The sequence below is a fragment of the Acinonyx jubatus genome, chromosome E2 (assembly GCF_027475565.1).
Source record: "Acinonyx jubatus isolate Ajub_Pintada_27869175 chromosome E2, VMU_Ajub_asm_v1.0, whole genome shotgun sequence".
Classification (NCBI taxonomy): Eukaryota; Metazoa; Chordata; class Mammalia; order Carnivora; family Felidae; genus Acinonyx; species Acinonyx jubatus.
The window spans coordinates 35,139,941-35,159,321 of NC_069396.1; the positions used below are offsets into that span (position 1 = coordinate 35,139,941).

At 41.3% G+C, this 19,381-nt stretch overlaps 1 protein-coding gene across 6 annotated transcripts in view; it reads left to right on the plus strand.

The window, feature by feature from the left end:
- ABCC12 (ATP binding cassette subfamily C member 12) overlaps positions 1-19,381 on the plus strand; it is a 93,792-nt gene that overhangs the window by 21,604 nt on the left and 52,807 nt on the right. For 4 of the 6 annotated variants that reach the window (XR_008293584.1, XM_027044470.2, XM_015084036.3 and 1 more), the window contains exons 3-8: positions 7,397-7,552; positions 11,539-11,686; positions 11,975-12,208; positions 13,469-13,642; positions 14,100-14,247; positions 17,441-17,589. Coding sequence is in view for 5 of the 6 variants with exons in the window: in XM_027044470.2 (XP_026900271.1) it covers positions 7,397-7,552; positions 11,539-11,686; positions 11,975-12,208; positions 13,469-13,642; positions 14,100-14,247; positions 17,441-17,589 (1,009 nt within the window). In the remaining variant the exon portion in view is untranslated. The remainder of the gene's footprint in view (positions 1-7,396; positions 7,553-11,538; positions 11,687-11,974; positions 12,209-13,468; positions 13,643-14,099; positions 14,248-17,440; positions 17,590-19,381) is intronic. The other 2 variants (XM_053210362.1, XM_027044471.2) reach the window with 2 other exon arrangements.

Here is a 19,381-nt window from a genome sequence, read left to right on the forward strand (position 1 = left end):
CCTTTTAGTTTTGCTGATTGTTTCCTTCCCTGTGGAAGCTTTTTATTTTGATGAGGTCCCAATAGTTCATTTTTGCTTTTGTTTCCCTCGCCTCCGGAGATGTGTTGAGTAAGAAGTTGCTGCGGCCAAGATCAAAGAGGTTTTAGCCTGCTTTCTCCTCGAGAATTTTGATGGCTTCCTGTCTTACATTGAGGTCTTTCATCCATTTGAGTTTATTTTTCTGTGTATGGTGTAAGAAAGTGGTCCAGGTTTGTTCTTCTGCATGTCGCTGTTCAGTTTTCCCAGCACCACTTGCTGAAGAGATTGTGTTTATTCCATTGGATATTTCCTGCTTTGTCAAAGATTAGTTGGCCATACGTTTGTGGGTCCATTTCTGGGTTCTCTATTCTGTTCTATTGATCTGAGTGTCTGTTCTTGTGCCAGTACCATACTGTGTTGATGATTACAGCTTTGTAGTATAGCTTGAAGTCCAGGATTGTGATGCCTCCTGCTTTAGTTTTCTTTTTCAAGATTGCTTGGGCTATTCAGGGTCTTTTCTGGTTCCATACAAATTTTAGGATTATTTGTTCCAGCTCCGTGAAGAAGGCTGGTGTTATTTTGATAGGGATTGCATTGAATATGTAGATTTCTTTGGGTAGTATCAACATTTTAACAATATTTGCTCTTCCTTTCCAGGAACATGGACTCTTTTTCCATTTTTGTGTGTCTTCTTCAATTTCTTTCATAATCTTGTATAGTTTTCAGTGTACACATTTTTCATCTCTTTGGTTAGATTTATTCCTAGGTATTTTATGGTTTTTGGTGCCATTGTAAATGGGATTGATTCCTTGATTTTTCTTTCTGTTGCTTCTTTGTTGGTGTATAGGAATGCAACCGATTTCTGTGCATTGATTTTATATCCTGCCACCTTGCTGAATTCATGAATCAGTTCTTGCAGTTTTTTGGTGGAATCTTTTGGGTTTTCTATGTAGATTATCATGTCGTCTATGAAGAGTCAAAGTTTGACTCCCTCCTGGCCAATCTGGATCCCTTTTATTTCTTTGTGTTGACTGATTGCAGAGGCTAAGACTTCCAATACTATGTTGAATAACAGTGGTGAGAGTGGACATCTCTGTCTTTTCCTGACCTTAAGGGGAAAGCTGTCAGTTTTTCCCCTTTGAGGATGATGTTAGCAGTGGGTCTTTCATATATGGCTTTTATGATCTTGAAGTATGCTCCTTCTATCCCTACATTCTTGAGGGTTTTTATCAAGAAAGGATGTTATATTTTGTCAAATGCTTTCTCTGCATCTATTGAGAGGATCATATGGTTCTTGTCCTTTCTTTTACTGATGTGGTGAATCACATTGGTTGTTTCATGGATATTGAATAAGCCCTGCATCCCAGGTATAAATCCCACTTGGTCGTGGTGAATAATTTTTTTAATGTAATGTTGGATCTGGTTGGCTAATATCTTGTTGAGGATTTTTGCATCCATGTTCATCAGGGAAATTGGTCTATAGTTCTCCCTTTTAGTGGGGTCTCTGTCTGGTTTTGGAATCAAGGTAATGCTGGCTTCATAGAAAGTTTGGAACTTTCCTTCCATTTATATTTTAAGAACAGCTTCAAGAGAATAGGTATTAACTCTTCCTTAAATGTTTGGTAGAATTCCCCTGGAAAGCCATCTGGCCCTGGACTTGTTTTGGGGGAGATTTTTTTATTACTAATTCGATTTCTTTACTGGTTATGGGACTGTTCAAAATTTCTATTTCTTCCTGTTTCAGTTTTAGTAGTGTATATGTTTCTAGGAATTTGTCCATTTCTTCCTGATTGCCCATTTTATTGGTGTATAATTGCTCATAATATTCTCTTATTATTGTTTTTATTTCTGCTGTGTTGGTTGTGATATCTCCTGTTTCATGCTTAATTTTATTTATTTGGGTCCTTTACTTTTTCTTTTTGATCAAACTGGCTAGTAGTTTATCAATTTTGTTAATTCTTTCAAAGAACAAGCTTCTGGTTTCATTGATCTGTTTTACTGGTTTTTTTTTGGTTTCGATAGCATAAATTTCTGCTCTAATCTTTATTATCTCGTGTCTTTTTCTGGTTTTGGGTTTTATTTGCTGCTGTTTCCAGCTCTTTAAGACATAAGGTTAGGTTGTGTATCTGATACCTTTCTTCCTTCTTTAAGAAGGCCCGGATTGCTATATACTTTCCTCTTATGACTGCCTTTGCTGAATCCCAGAGGTTTTGGCTTGTGGTGTTATCATTTTCATTGACTTCCATGTACTTTTTAATTTCCTCTTTAACTTCTTGGTTAGCCCATTCATTCTTGAGTAGGATGTTCTTTAGTCTCCAAGTATTTGTTATATTTCTAAATTTTTTCTTGTGGTTGATTTCGTGTTTCATAGCATTGTGGTCTGAAAATATGCATGGTATGATCTCGATCTTTTTGTACTTGTTGAGGGCTGATTTATGTCCCAGTATGTGGTCTATTCTGAAGAATGTTCCATGTGCACTGGAGAAGAATGTATATTCTGCTGCTTTAGGATGAAATGTTCTGAATGTATCTGTTAAGTCCATCTGGTCCTGTGTGCCACTCAAAGCCATTGTTTCCCTGTCCATTGCTGTGAGTGGGGTGTTGAAGTCCTCTACTATTATGGTGTTACTATCAATGAGTTTCTTTATGTTTGTGATTAATTGATTTATATATTTGGGTGCTTTCACATTTGGTGCATAAATGTTTACAGCTGTTAGGTCTTCTTGGTGGATAGACCCCTTAATTATGATATAATGCCCTTCTTCATCTCTTGATGCAGTCTTTATTTTAATGTCTAGATTGTCTGATATAAGTATGGCTACTCTGGCTTTCTTTTGTTTACCATTAGCATGATAGATGGTTCTCCATCTCCTTACTTTCAATCTGAAGGTGTCCTTAGGTCTAAAGTGGGTCTCTTGTAAACAGCATATAGATGGATCTTCTTTTCTTATCCATTCTGTTACCCTATGCCTTTTGCTTGGAGCATTTAGTCCATTGACATTTAGAGTGAGTACTGAAAGATATGAATTTATTGCCATTATGTTGCTTGTAGAGTTGGAGTTTCTGGTGGTGTTCTCTGGTGCTTGCTAGTCTTTGTTGCTTTTGGTCTTTATTTATTTGTTGTATTTTTTTTCATCTTTTCTCCCTTCAGAGAGTCCCCCTTAAAATTTCTTGCAGGGCTGGTTAAGTGGTCACAAACTCCTTTAATTTTTGTTTGTCTGGGAAACTTTATCTCTCCTTCTATTTTGAATGACAGCCTTGCTGGATAAAGAATTCTCGGTTGCATATTTTTCTGAGTCAGCACATTGAATATATCCTGCCACTCCTTTCTGGCCTGCCAGGTTTCTATGGGTAGGTCTGCTGCAAACCTGATTTGTCTTCTCTTGTAGGTAAAGGACTTTTTGTCCCTTGATGCTTTCATGATTCTCTCCTTGCCTTAGTATTTTGTGAATTTGACTATGATATGGCTTGTTGATGGTTGGCTTTTGTTGAATCTAATGGGAGTCCTCTGTGCTTCCTGGATTTTGATGTCTGTGTCTTTTCCCAGGTTAGGAAAATTTTCTGCCATGATTTGCTCACACAACCCTTTTACCCCTGCTTCTCTCTCTTCTTCTTCTGGGGCCCCTATGATTCTGATGGTCCTTTTTAATGAGTCACTGATTTCTCTAATTCTTAAATCATGCTCTTGCCTTAATCTCTCTCTTTTTTCCTGCTTTATTATTCTCCATAAGTTTGTCTCGTATATCGCTGATTCTCTGTTCTGGCTCATCCATCCTTGCGATCATGGCATCCATTCGAGATTGTAGCTCAGTTATAACATTTTTAATTTCATTCTGGCTATTTTTTACTTCTTTTATCTCTGCAGAAAGGGAGTCTAATCTATTTCTGACTCCAGCTAGTATTCTTATTATCATGATTCTAAATTCTGGTTCAGACATCTTGTATCTGTGTTGGTTAAGTCCCTGGGTGTCGTTTCTTTGTGCTCTTTCTTTTGGGGTGAATACCTTCGTTTCATCATTTTGAAGGGAGAAAAGGAATTAATGAGGTAAAAAATTAAAATTTAAAAAACATTAAAATTAAAAAAATTAAAAACAAATAAACAAACTCACACACACACAAATCGAATAAATGATGCTAGATCCTAGGTGTGTTTTGGTCTGAGTGTTCAAAGTGGCTTGATAGATTAGAGAAAAAAGGGGAAAGAAAGAACAAAAAGGAAATCATTTCAAAATCTGAAAAAAATGAATACACGGAAGTAGACTAAAATGAAATGATGGAAGTAAAATAGAATTTGAAAAAAAATCACACAAAAGTAAAAATATAGTAAAAAAGTTGAAAAGTATTTTTAATAAAAATTGAAAATAAAAATGAGTTTTTTCCTCTTTCTGTATTCAAGAAAAAGAAAAGAGACAAAAAAAAGAGAAAAAAGGAAAAAAAAAAGAAAGAAAATTGAATAGATGTATCAGTGAACAAACTGAAATATGACTGAAATTACTTCATTTTCCCCTAGAAGTCAAACTATGAAGCGCTTTATAGTCCACAAACTAAGCGTGTGGAGAGACTTGTGTTCCTGAAGAGCAACGTTGGCCCAGTTGGGCGGGGCTTGGTGTAACGGCTCCGTTCTCCACCAGACGGTGCTGTTTAGCTTACTGGGGTGGATTGTTGTGGCGCTTGTAGGTGTGTATGCACATGCACGGGAGTGGTGAAAATGGCATCACCCAGCTACCCAGTCTCTAGTATCAGAACTCTGTTCTCCCCGATCAGCAATCATGCACCTGTCCTTTGTCTTTGGCTTCCATCCACTCCCTGCTTTTACACAGTCTGTGACCAAGCCCCAGGCTGCACCTCCCTCCTGAGTTTTGTCTCAGATGTGGCTGTTTTTCCAGATCCCTTACTTCTGAGGGACTGCAGATTTGACCCATTCTGCCCCTCTGTGGAAGGGTCTCACCGAGCAATGGCCAGGTGCCAGCCACACCCAGGAATGTTTGCGGGACCGTGCTGCTGCTGATGCCCAGAGACTGCGGCCGGATGCCAGACTGCCCCAGAAAAAGTTTGTGAGATAGTTTAGCAGCAGCGTTTCAGGGATTATGGAAAATCACAACACACATCTGGCACCAGCCTTCACCCTTAACGACCTTGTTCCAGCACCAGCAAATGTGGTTGTTCTCCCAGGTTCACTGGGACCTTGCCTTTGAGGGACCCACACGGCCTCTACCAGGTGTCCTCTCAGCAGGGGAACCAACTATCCCCATGTGGCCCTAAGACCTCTGGACTCCTGGAGATTCACCCTTCCCACCAGAGCACTGCCAGATATTGAGCTGTGGAGTTTCAGACTCTGTGCTCCCCCTGTTTATAGAGTCTTAATGGAATTTAAACCCTCTCCTTTCTCCTTTCTCCCTTTTTGGTTCAGTCCCTGTGGCTGTTTACACTTTTTCACTTTCTCTCCAGCTGCTTTGGGGGGGGTGCTTTTCCTGTACTCTCCCCCATCTCCATCCTCTCTCTGCATGCAAAAGTGGCTCCCTGCCCTCCACAGCTTCTCTCTCCCCTAGTTTACCTCTCTGCGTGAGTACCTACTGAGTTCTGTGGTTCAGGTTGTGCAGATTGTTGTGTTAATCTTCAGATCAGTTTTCTAGGTGTGCAGGAGGTTTAGTGTTGGTTTGGCTGTATTTCATGGATGCAAGATGCACAAAAAACTTCCAGCTGTTCTGCCATCTTGTCTCCTCTCCTCCAAGCACTTTAACTTCTTTATGCCATGATGTTCTTGTCTATGAAATGGGATCATTATACTCACCTTCTGCACTCCCACTTATTTGTTGTAAAATTATACAAGGTAATGCAAGACTGTATCATAAAAGCCATATTTTAGGAAATTTAATTACATGCTGGGTACATATTACCTTGTTAATAATATCTTAGCTTGGGTTCTCCAAAAGCAGAGCCTGAGTCAAGAATTTGGATGCAGGTAGCTCATTTAGGAGGTGATCATGGGAGCAGGAGGGAATATTTAGGGGAAGTGAGGCAGGGAATGACAACAGGTGTCATCAGTGTCACTGCTGTAGGAATGGGGACTGGATTCTACTACATCCTCCTGAGAAAGTGCACAATTTTCCACCCGAAGGATGAGGGAGTGCATTTATCCAGGGGTTCCTATACTCCATTAGTTAAGATTTGTCCCTGGGGGCATCAACCCCCTGCAATTTTGAGCTGCACTTATGCTTCTGAGAAGGCACTGAAACAGGTGGTGAAATGAGACACAGCTTGCATTTGAGATGGGACACTGTCAGCTTGAGCCTTAGCTTGCATGACACTGTCCCCTATAGCTGAGATCAGGGGTACATGTGACAAGAGGCTGTGACCCAGGACATCCTGACAGCATCTGCTACAAATATAGAGCTGTTGCAGGGTCCAGAATATACTAAACATTCAGTAACCAGTAGATACTACTTTATGTCTCTGACTTTGTTCTGTCTTAGATGGCTAACTTCTCAAGGGCAAACACTAGTTTTTTCCTCCTTTATTTCCTCTTCCTCTTCTTTCTTTTCTTCTCTTTTCCTCTAATGTTTGTTCTTTCTCCTCCTTCTCTTTCTTTTTCTTTGCTCTCCTTTTCCTCCTGTTCCTTTCCATTTCTTTTTTCTCCTCCTCTCTTTCCTCTCTCCCATCCTCTTTTACCTACTAGCTAATATTTATGTATCCATAACATTTTAAATGTATTAATTCATTCCATCATCACAATAAATCCAGAATTTGCCTCCAGCATTTGTCTGTTTAGGTAGCCTCCCCCCGACATGGTGGCATGTCCTATTCTGCACCTTCCCCATCTTCCTGAGAGCACAAGACATGCACCTGACTTCTGATAATCAGCTTATAGGCCTTAATTTCCTCATGACAAATGGATCAGGTACCCTCTTTCTCATGGTCATGAGGCTTGAAAATTGATAAATGTTCAACACTGGCTCACTAAAAAAATTCCCTGGGTTTGTAGCATTTATTGATTTTTATGGTGTGAATACTCCTACCATTGGCAATTTCAAGCCAATGTGATGCTGCTGAATGCAAAGTTGGGAAGGGATGTGCAGTATCACACTGTTATGTGGTATTTCTACCATACAGATAAAATAGATTTACATGATCTAAACAGCATAGATACTAGTAAAATCTAGTAAAATAATTAGGAAATTATGAGTTTCAAATAGTTATTACCTTTGTCCTTAAGATAATTTAGGACTGGTTCCAGTATATACCACTGCTCAAAGGGTAATGGGTGGTAATCATGGATTCTAAGTGTGGCTGTGGTTATTACTATAGTTAAGAACTCAAGTCAGGGACTCAGGAAAATGGCAACTATGCCCTGGAATGCAGAGTGTCTCATTTGTCTTAGGCTGGCACCCAACCCTGTGGATGATGCAGGACTGCTCTCCTTCGCTACATTTTCCTGGCTTACACCAGTGATGGTTAGGGGCTATAAGCATACACTGACTGCGGACACCCTGCCCCCGATGTCACCATATGACTCATCAGACATCAATGCCAAAAGGTACGAGGATTCACTTGGGTTACCTCAGGAGAGGAGCTCACCCTATGAGGAGCCCTTTGTGTGCACCCATTTCCTGGGTGTGGAAATGGACACCTCCAGGTCACTGGTGGCCCTCCTCAGTGGCTGCTCTGTAAAGCAGGATTGGGCTGACTCAACTTATTTGGGGAGGCAAGAATTGGGGAGATTTGGTGTGTAAAAAGGATTGATTGAGAGCTACAGCCTGAGGCTCAGGACCATGCTGGCTGGGTTGTTGGTGAATTGTAGGAGCACTACAGCAGGATGAGGGTGACCAGAATTTCACTTCACACTAAGCTGGCCAGACCCACCTGGGCTGCTGCTGCAGGCAGCTCTAGGCATTGCATTTTGCTTTAAAAATCATTTTTGGGATTTTGGGGCACTTGGGTGGCTCAGTCAGTTGAGCGTCCAACTTCAGCTCAGGTCATGATCTCACAGTTTGTGAGTTCAAGCCCTACATCAGGCTCTGTGCTGACATTGTAGCCTGGAGCCTGCTTGGATTCTGTCTCCCTCACTCTTTGCTCCTCCCCTGCTCATGCTCTGTCTCTCTCTATCTCAAAAATAAATAAACATTAAAAAATCGTTATTGAGCTTTTATATTGCAAAATATGTTTAGGTTGAACCAAATGAAGCCACCAATATTTGACAGTTTTGACTTGCAAAAAATGTAACTTTCATTGATTCTACCTAATTAATATTCATTCTAAAAATGTTAAAGCAACAAACATTTAAGAAGTGGAAGTATCCCCACCATACTCCAACTCTGCTCCCCAGAGGTCAGCATTGTTAAATGTTGTTGTTGATGTATCCAAAATTTTTTCTACTCTGATTAAGCACACTCTGTGCACTGATCTGCTGATCAGTACCTCTTCTTATTCCCCCTACTTACATGTCATGGGTTTTTTCTTTAAACACAGTGAAGCACACTATATAATATTTAACAGCTTTGCTGTTTTTAGTAAGCATTTACAAACACTTTTCTATGTCAGCATAAGTATAAAGACATTAATTCTTTCTACCATCTGCACTGACCTTTAATGTTGCTATGAATCATAATGTCTTAATGGAAAAATTCTCAAAGCCTTCTTCTGCACTTGTTTCTTCTGGGAGTCTTCTTATCTTTGGCCACAGGGGGTAAAGTGCAAGGCATTGCCTGAAGTGTGTGCTCACAGGGATAGGAGCTTTAATCATGGTCTTGCAATTGTTTCTACAATTGTGCTTTCCCTCATCTATGTGTTGTATACATTTAATTCAATGGAAGTTTCCCAAAATCTACACTCCAAAGCAAATTGCTAGTGAGCTCAGAGAGAAAGGGCTGGACTGGACCAGTGCCTGTGTAGTATTGGATTTTCCTCCTATTTCTCTGGACAGTACTTCCTGTCTGTTTTTAATGTTTCCTTCCATCTACCCAGCATCAATTTGGATCCTCTTCTCTTCCATTCTATGCCTGTTCCTAGGTGAACTTACCCACTTCAAAGACAACACCATATGCAACATTAACAACAGGCTACTTCAATCCATGCATCTCTTCCAGACTCTGAATTCATATGCCCCGCATCCAATTGGACAGCTGCACTTGGATGACTCACAAGCATCTTATATCTAAAGCTGTGTTCTTTTTTAAAATTTATTTTTATTTTTTTTAATTTTGTTTTTTAATTTACATCCAAATTCGTTAGCATATAGTGCAACAATGATTTCAGGAGTAGATTTCTTAATGCTCTTACCCATTTAGCCCATCGTGCCTCCCATCTCCCCCCCCAATAACCCTCAGCTTGTTCTCCATATTTAAGGGTCTCTTATGTTTTGTCCCCCTCCCTGTTTTTATATTATTTTTGCTTCCCTTCCCTTATGTTCATCTGTTCTGTGTCTTAAAGTCCTTATATGAGTGAAGTCTTTCTTTTGTCTGACTAATTTTGCTTAGCATAATACCCTCTAGTTCTGTTTACATAGTTGCAAATGGCAAGGTTTCATTGTTTTTGATTGCTGAGTAATGCTCCATTGTATATATGTACCACATCTTCTTTATCCATTAATCCATCGATGGACATTTGGGCTCTTTCCATACTTTGGCTATTGTTGATAGTGCTGCTATAAACATTGGGGTGCATGTGCCCCTTCAAAACAGCACACCTGTATCCCTTGGATAAATACCTAGTAGTGCAATTGCTGGGTCATAGGGTAGTTCTATTTTTAACTTTTTGAGGAACCCTCCATACTGTTTTCCAGAATGGCTACACCAGCTTGCATTCCCACCAGCAATGCAAAAGAGATCCTCTTTCTCTGCCTCCTCACCAACATCTGTTGTTGCCTGAGTTGTTAATGTTAGCCATTCTGATAGGTGTAAGGTGGTATCTCATTGTGGTTTTGATTTGTATTTCCCTGATGATGAGTGATGTGGAGCATTTTTTCATGTGTCGGTTGGCCATCTGGATGTCTTCTTTGGAGAAGTGTCTATTCATGTCTTTTGCCCATTTCTTCACTGGATTATTTGTTTTTTTTGGGTGTTGAGTTTGGCAAGTTCTTTATAGATTTTGGATACTAACCCTTTATCTGATATGTCATTTGCAAATATCTTCTCCCATTCTGTCAGTTGCCTTTTAGTTTTGCTGATTGTTTCCTTCCCTGTGGAAGCTTTTTATTTTGATGAGGTCCCAATAGTTCATTTTTGCTTTTGTTTCCCTCGCCTCCGGAGATGTGTTGAGTAAGAAGTTGCTGCGGCCAAGATCAAAGAGGTTTTAGCCTGCTTTCTCCTCGAGAATTTTGATGGCTTCCTGTCTTACATTGAGGTCTTTCATCCATTTGAGTTTATTTTTCTGTGTATGGTGTAAGAAAGTGGTCCAGGTTTGTTCTTCTGCATGTCGCTGTTCAGTTTTCCCAGCACCACTTGCTGAAGAGATTGTGTTTATTCCATTGGATATTTCCTGCTTTGTCAAAGATTAGTTGGCCATACGTTTGTGGGTCCATTTCTGGGTTCTCTATTCTGTTCTATTGATCTGAATGTCTGTTCTTGTGCCAGTACCATACTGTCTTGATGATTACAGTCTAAAGCTGTGTTCTTGATCCAGGGCCCCAACCTGATGATGCTCTTCTCTTCTTCCTCTTTTCCTCTTCTCAACAAACTCCATTCACACAGTTGATCAAGTCAGAAAGTTGGGATCCTTAATCCTCCTTCCCTTTTCTTCCACATCTAGTTCATCAGTGCATTATGTTGTCTCTGTTCATCTTTCCCAAAATCCACTTTTCTTAAATCCAGGCCACTTCTCCCGGGATGTCACAGTCTCCTGCTGTGGTCCCCTGCTTTATCCTTTGCTCCTCCCTATTATCCAGTAGTCTCACAGCTACCAGAATGATCTTTTAGATGTGTAAAATATCTTATCACTAGGGCTTAAAAACCTGCAAAGCCTTCCTTTGCTCTTGAAAAGAAACCTAAACTCCTTTCTCAGAACTACGGGTCCCACGGGGTTTGGTTCTGCCTCGCCTCCCAGTATCATGTCAGTCCTTCTCCTTCAGCACACTCCTGTCTCATTGCCTTTCTTTCAGATCTCTGAGATGGACAAACTCCTCCCTGTCCTAGGGAAGATTATTCTTGTCTTTCCTCTGTGCCTCTTCCTTTCTTTCTTTCTTTCTTTCTTTCTTTCTTTCTTTCTTTCTTTCTTTCTTTCTTCTTTCTTTTATCAGAACTGGTGTTGTGCCAGAGATGGGCACTAGGAGCAGGAAATGAAGGCCTGGAAAGTGCCCAAGTGTTAGATACCAGCCTGTGCTTGTGCCAAGGCTTTGCCCCCTGCCCCTCCTGTATCCCATCTGCCCTGGAAAAAGAAGAAAGGAGAGTCACTGTTGCTTGTGTGGAGCCACCACTGCCAGGGATGAGGGTTGTGCTGAGCACCTTTGCGAGGTTTGTCCATCGAAGTAGCTTCAAACAACAAGTGGAAATGTAAGTCCCTTTCCTCCTTCCTGTTCTTTCATCACAGATTTCGAATCCTTTGGGATGAAGAGGTGGAAAGGGTGGGTCCTGAGAAAGCCTCTCTGGGCCGAGTGGTCTGGAAATTCCAAAGGACGCGTGTTTTGATGGATATTGTGGCCAACATCCTGTGCATTATCATGGCAGCCATAGGGCCGGTGAGTGAGGGTGGCCCTTCTTCTGCCTTGTCAAACAGGTCCCCAGACTGACAAAGAATGTCATTAGCTACTTTCTCTATGAGCTGGTGGGTTTAGTACATTGTCATTATCTTTGAGCTCCTTGGGGAAAATTTTCATAAAGCTAATCCTTGTCAAGCACAGCAGCAACCACTGAAATTAATTAAAAAGTTTGCCTCATAAAATCAGTTTGCTGACATTATCTGAGGCTTCCCATACCAACCTCAACCTCCAGCGGCCCTCTCCTCTCTCCATTGTGCTATTTTACAGACGGTTCTCATTCACCAAATCCTCCAACAGACTGAGAGCATTTCTAGGAATGTCTGGGTTGGCATTGGCCTGTGCATAGCCCTTTTTGCTACTGAGTTTACCAAAGTGCTCTTTTGGGCCCTTGCCTGGGCCATAAATTACCGCACAGCAATCCGGTTGAAGGTGGCCATCTCCACCCTGGTTTTTGAAAACCTGGTGTCCTTCAAGACGCTGGCACACATCTCTGTTGGAGAGGTAAGCTGGTCCAGAGTTTAATTTTAGAAAACGAAATCCTAAATCCTGACTCTGAGTGAGATGTACTTCCTGGATAATGCATATGACTTCCTTCTATTTTTCCAATGTCCTGCCCATTATATTCCATATCCCTGCTAAGTGAAGTGAGGAAGACTCAAAACATGAGAGGAATTCAATGAAGGGAGGGCTCCATTCAAGCTGGAGAATTTGGAAATTCTTCCCTTTTCGAGTTGAGGTAGGGTTTCGGGATCACCTTACCCAATCCCTTTGATTGTTAGTGAGGACACTGAGGCAGTAAGGAACACGTCACAGGCATTTAAAGAAAATGAATGAACAATGGATCCAATAATTCTGATTGTATAGTATTTAGGGTGTCAAAGTCATAATAAAGACTACACTTACTGGACTTCAGAACTTATATATTCTCAAGCCCTTGAATCTTAGTGTTAAGATTCTTAGCATTTACACAATAAAATTTTCTTAGTCAAGGGAATCCCAGGTGGCATGAGGTAAGGGACTTGCTTCTTTCTTACAGTTGCTCTTTCAGTATGTCTAAAGCATCTTATGATGAACTCAGCTGCATAGAACAAGAAAATCCAAAATAACAGTAGATTAAGCAAGATGAATTTATTTCACTCTCAAAAGGAGTCTGGACCAGACCAATTCAGGGCTGGTATGGGGACTTCTGTATCTTCTTATCTTTCTTTGTCACTATCCTAGCACATGGCTCTCATAATGGTTCAAGATGGATTTTGGAGGTCCAGTCATCCCAACCATGTTTCAGATAGCTGGTAAGAGGAGGGAGAGAAGAGCAAAGATATATGTCCTCTAAGTTGAATTGCTTCCCTTTAAGAATTAATTCCCAAACTCCCATTTGACATGTGTTACACAGTCACATGGCCACATTCTTTCCACAAAGGAGGCTGAAAAATGTAGTCTTTTAGCTGGGCATGCTACTGCTCTGAATAAAGCAGGAAGAAGGAGAGATAGATAAAGGTTAGGCAGCTAGCCATTTCTCCAGTATGCTTTTAGAGGGCAATATTACTCTTCACTGGGACTCTCTGTCCTAAAGATCAGCCTCTCCAAGATCAGATCAGAATGGAACCACAAAACTTATCATGTTGGTCCCCTGGCAACACCCCTCTCCATTTAAGGCAGTTTTTCTTCTCTACTCAGACACCTCAACCATTCTGAAAGCCTTCAGTTGAGGAAATGTTTGGGTGACACTTCCAAAGCTGAACCTTTGTGCTTTCTTTCCAGGTGCTCAATATACTATCAAGTGATAGTTATTCCTTGTTTGAAGCTGCCTTCTTTTGTCCCTTGCCAGCCACCATCCCGATCCTAATGGCTGTTTGTGCAGTGTATGCCTTTTTCATTCTGGGGCCCACAGCTCTCATTGGGATATCTGTGTACATCATATTCATCCCCATCCAGGTAATGACAGGTCTTTGCAACTATAAACTGTTGTATGCTTGTATTGTGCACACATGTTCTCACTCAATTGGATAGAAGGCTTTATTTCCAGGGTGTGGACCTGAAGCCTGTGTCCCCATTTTGTGCCTACAGATGTGCTTTCTTTTGTTGGCATATTGCATTTTTTTTTTAAGAACTTGAATTTGAATGTGCTGGGGGAGGGAGGCATGGCTTTCAGTTTGTCATAGTCTCCAGCACTCTCTTTGCATACTAGCAATTCCTGTGTTTATATCACTTGCCTGATCCCCAGTGGTGTCCCCTGGTCCACATCAGCTACCACAACTCAAGGCAAGGATGACTGAGAATCTCAGTCCAGTTTCCCTTAGAACTTTCCCTGGCACTTATACTCCAATCTCTGGATTTTTAGGCCAACTGCAACTCAGCAATTCTCTCTGAACACTTTGTACCTTGATTTCAGATGTTTATGGCTAAGCTCAATTCAGCTTTTCGAAGATCAGCAATTTCAGTGACAGACAAGCGAGTTCAGACAATGAATGAGTTTCTGACTTGCATCAAGCTGATTAAAATGTATGCCTGGGAGAAATCTTTTACCAATACCATTCAAGGTAGGATGCGCAGGTCTTGAAGAACCACTTACCCTGTAGAATGTACTCTTCTAAGGAGTTCTTAAGGTTCTGGGGGCCAGGAATTCCAGAAGGGGGGATGTGGGGCCCCTCTAAGCTGCTTTTCAGGCTTTTTAAGGGATTACAAAGATTTTAATAGACCCAGGCTTCTGTTCTGGTGAGCCCAAGGACGTAGCAGGTGAATGACATATGGTTTAGCCTTTAAAAAGACATGTGGATGCTGATACTGACCAGTTACCTCTTACAAAAATAATACACTAAAACATTATGAAGAGAGGAAGAGCTACCTCAAGCTATTTCCTCAACTTAGAAGATGTCTACACACACACACACACACACACATACTCACACTTACATATATAGCTCCTTGCCTGCAGCAACTTCATCATGATTGAATGACCCCCTGACTCGATATTCTTTCCACAGATAAGAGGATACATATATAGCTTTTTTAAAAAAGATGATATTAAAACCATTTCAATCAAATATAAATGCAAATCTAATTGCAGGAACATTTACATAATTGCTGACATAGACTCAGGTGGTTGGCCGGTTAATGATCTGAACCACTGTTACAATTGACTCTCTGGATCTACAATTACACTTTTAGACCAGCATGTAATTGGGCCTGAAGCTGTATATCCGTGTTTTAAGGAGTGGCTTTAGAAAACTTGCTTCTGAGCTTGCCAAAGGAAGTGTCGCAGGTTGGGATGCTGGCAGCCCTATGCGAACTTCCTTGAAGACCCAGACACACTTCCTCACACATTAAACTCACTGTAGTAAAATGATTTGATTCCATTTGATTCCATTTGACTTCGTTCAATTTAATTTGACTCAATTTAACCCGAGTCAGTTTAATTCAATAAATATTCACGAACTTCCTACTATGTACAAGGTCATGGGAGATGAACAAAAGGATTAGAAAGAGTCCCTGCTTTTAAGATGATGGGAGTTTGAGCTAACTAAGCTCAATAATAGCTATAAGTTTGTTGGCTCTACCTTTAGAATATATCTGGAATCTGTCTGCTTCTCTTCATTCCATTGTCACTCTAGTGCAAACCAATATTCTCTCCCTTCTGGACTATGGAAAGAAGTTTTAGATGCAACACTTTCTTTTCTCCTTCCCCCTGAAATCCATTATGTTCTCAGAAGCCAGTGTGACCTTTTAAAAATGTCAATCAGATCCTGCCCTTCCCTGCTAAAAATATTTAGTGGCTTCTTATTACACTTAGATTATTCCAATTTAGGACTTTTGATTTAAATCAAATTCCTTTAAATGGCCTATTAGATCCAATGTGATCTGGCCCCTGATGACCTCTATCAGCTCATCACATCTTATCCTAACCCTTGATAACTCGTGTGAGCCCTGTGAACCTCCTATCTTCATTCATGCCTCATGATCTTTGCAGTTACTGTTTCCTCTGCCTGAAATGCTCTCGTGATGGATGTTCATGTTGACTTTGTGCCTTCTCTCGATGTCACTGATCAAAGATGCCTTCTTGACCACAGTCCTAAGCAAGTTCATTCCCTACCAGTTCCTTTAATTCACTTTATCCTGTTCATTTATTTCATATCACCCAACAAATTTGTAATGATAGAATTTGTTTATTTCTTTATTGTCTGTCTCCCTACTGAAAGAGAGCTAAAACGCTGTTTACTCCTATACTTTCCAACACCAAGCACAGCACCTGTCCTACAGTAGACATCAGGTTAAAATTTGTTGAATTAGTGAACATGGATTAACTATAGGTTAAAATCGGGAAAAGGCCATAAGGGAAATGGAGAGAAGCTCCAGGGGGTGAAGGGGTGAGCATATCAGGTTGGAGAGATCAGGAAAAGTGTCATGGTGGAAGTGGCATTTTTTAGAAAGGCCTTGAAGAATAGCAAGGATTCAGACACAAACAGAGCTGGGGAAGACCCCCAGTAGGAGCAAAGGCCTAGAGAAGGATATGCAAGGGTGTGCTTGGGGAAAAGGAGGTGTCTGCGTATTCTAGAGGTAAAGGGCATATGGACACCAGAGTTTTGGATTGCAGTAGAACTGGTTTCCAACTCTGCCTTGACTACTTAAAAGGCAAGTTACTTAACCTGCTATGACTTTCCTGTCCTTCCAGAGAGCATAATAGCCTCTTTTTTCACATGGTGATGAGCGTGATCTATGAGAACACTGTGCAATGTTCAGAAGAGCACTCAGTAAGAATGGCAATGGTGTCATGTTGCTAGTGTGAAAGGGTTTTTGCAGAAGAGTCTGGAATTAGAGTAAATAACTTTAAACACCAGGAGAAGGAGGCTTGAATTTAATTTGTGAGCAGTGCAGAGGCATGGACCCCAACTGGACTTATGAAAGGGAGAAATGCTCTTGGGCTTTTGTAGATGTTCCTGGGATACAAGACAGGAGCCCCAATCTGGCAGCCTTCAGGCTGGCACATGTGCTTTTTATTTAAAACTTTCAGTTAGTTCCCAACGTGTCCCACAAAATGTGGAAACGTGTCCCACAAAATTCCAGATCCCAGACTTTAGAACAGTTGAAGATCTGGTGACCCTGGATGCTCTGCACTGAGAGGTGGCTGCCCCTTTCACTGAGGCATGTGATCCCCATTTTGCCACATTCCACACCCTCCTTCTGGTCTTACTCTATGTCCACTCCCTTCATTTACATTACTTGCCTGGCATCTGTAGGCATCCAAGTGTATGAATCCTGACACAGATTCAGGATTGCAAGAGACCTCAGACACCATCCAATATGGCAGCTGACAGACACTAAGCTTCCAGTTTGTTCCCAGAGCTTTCTGTGCTTACTCTAATTTAAACTTCACTACCAGAGTCCTTAACACTCACTTGCAGGAGGATCAGGCAAAGGTAAATACATTTCTTCTCCTTCTTTTTTAATGTTTATTTATTTATTTGAGAGAGAGAGAGAGAGAAGAGAGAAGGAGAAGAGAAAGAGATAGCACTAGTGGGGAGGGGCAAAGAGAGAAGGAGAGAGAGAATCCCAAGTAGGCTCCACACTGTCAGCAGAGTTTGACATAGGACTCAAGCCCACAAACCATGAGATCATGTTTTGAGCCCAAATCAAGAGTCGGATGCTTAACTGACTGAGCCACCCAGGTGCCCCAAGGATAGATGCATTTCTTAGTGCTGCAAAATAAGTCCATCATGGACCATTTTCTATTTACAGATATAAGGAAGAGGGAAAGGAAATTACTGCAAAAAGCTGGATTTGTTCAAAGTGGAAACTCAGCCCTGGCCTCCATTGCATCTACCATAGCCATTGTATTGACATTCACCTGCCACATCCTCTTGAGACGCAGGCTCACCGCCCCAGTGGTAAGAACCATCTCTAGAGCTGGCCTCCTTCACATTCCAACACTGGACAGTGCCAGCTGGGAAGCTCCTCCTCGCCTTTGCCCAGCACTGGCATCAGAGTACTCAATCACAGAAGGGCCAGAATTCTACCATGACTTTTAAAAACAAGTGCTTGGACTGACAAGGAGCCCAGGAGAGCCTAACGATGACTTTCATCCAGTCTAAGTGCAGGGGCAGTAGTTAATATTGGAACACAATTTTACATTTGGAAAACAAAACTGAAATCAAATGATCACTGGGCTATTTTATTCATAATTATTCATACATATTACAATAAGGAAACTTTGTGGGAGTTTTCTGGGTGGGAGCAGTCATAGGTACTGGGAGACATAGTGTGGTGTTAGGGTCAGAATCCCCCTTGTTTAAATCCCAACTGTGTTACTATGACAGAGGGCAATTCATTCAACCTCTCTTGCTTGGTTTTATTATCTGTAAATGGGGTTATAATAGTCCCTGTGGTTGTGAGGACTGAAGGAGCTCTTTTATGTAAGGCACGTGGAACAGCGCCTGGTACATTGTAAATGCCATGTAAGTGTTTGTTGTTCTTATTAGCCTGATGCTCACCCAGCCCAGGATAATTTGGGCTGAAAGCCTCAGAGGGAGAGTTAGAATAAATGTGAGATACTCAGGTTTTTTATAAGGGGGCCTGTGCATTCAAAGGTAAAGAAACTGGGCTAGATGGGAAACAGCCCCTGGCTGAAATAAACAAACAGCTGAGATATTAAATCCAGTGTCTGAAGGGTAAGTGAATGGATGGAAGTCAATAAAAACAAGACAAAAAAAGAACAAAACCCAGAGAGAATGAAATAAGCAAGTGTGCTCACAGAGCAATAGTTGCACCAAAAATCATGGATCTTGAGGGGAAGGGGGATGTTTGAGAAGGCAAATGCTTTTGCTAGGGCATCTGTTGTGAGGCTGTCAGTCCTGTTACTGCCCTGTTTTTCTTTGTGAGGTGCTTTTATTTTTTCAGGTTCTTTACACAGAGTTTAGTCACACACTCTGGGGCTTGAATTCAGTCATGAACCCAAAGCCAGAATAAATGGCAATGACATACCAAAGTCTCAACAGAATGCTTCTCAATTATTGTGACTATGTTCTATGATCCCAAACAGAAACAATTCTTTCCTCAGGAATGCACCGAAGAAAATTTAAAACCAAACTGATTGCACATGGTTAATATTTTCAAAAATGATGATTTAGAAGAAATCTAGAGGAGGAACAAGATTCCCCTGAATTCAAGGCTCATACTTCTTCAAATTCAGAATCCCTCACCTCCTCTGTCAGGGCCACATCAGTAGGAGGTCAGCCCCCCAGGTGCTGGCTCACATCAGGCAACCTGAGTGTTCTGTCGACCAAGGCCTGGGCTTTCTGAGCCAAGATAGTACTCTGGGACTTGGGGGAGCTGAGTTCTCTTTGGAGATGGATTTGGGACCAGATGTGATGAAGGGAGCATTATTCATTGTCCCCTTACAGAACTAATGAGGATTAGTTGAAGCCCAGGGCTCTGTCCATGGGGCCCATTCAGCAGCAGGCAGGATCACTCTGTATTTGTTGATGGAAGTTGTGTTATTAATTTCTTAAATGGGTGGTTAGGGAGAAGCTGCTAATTACAAGTCAGGCAGATGAGAAGATGAAATCTGGGAGATGAGATCATGCACCCCTGGGGTACCAATGGAGCGAGGAAACTTGTCTTCATTGAGGCTGTATGATGTTAACCACCTACCAGGCAGGACTCAGTGAGAAAGGCCCTAGT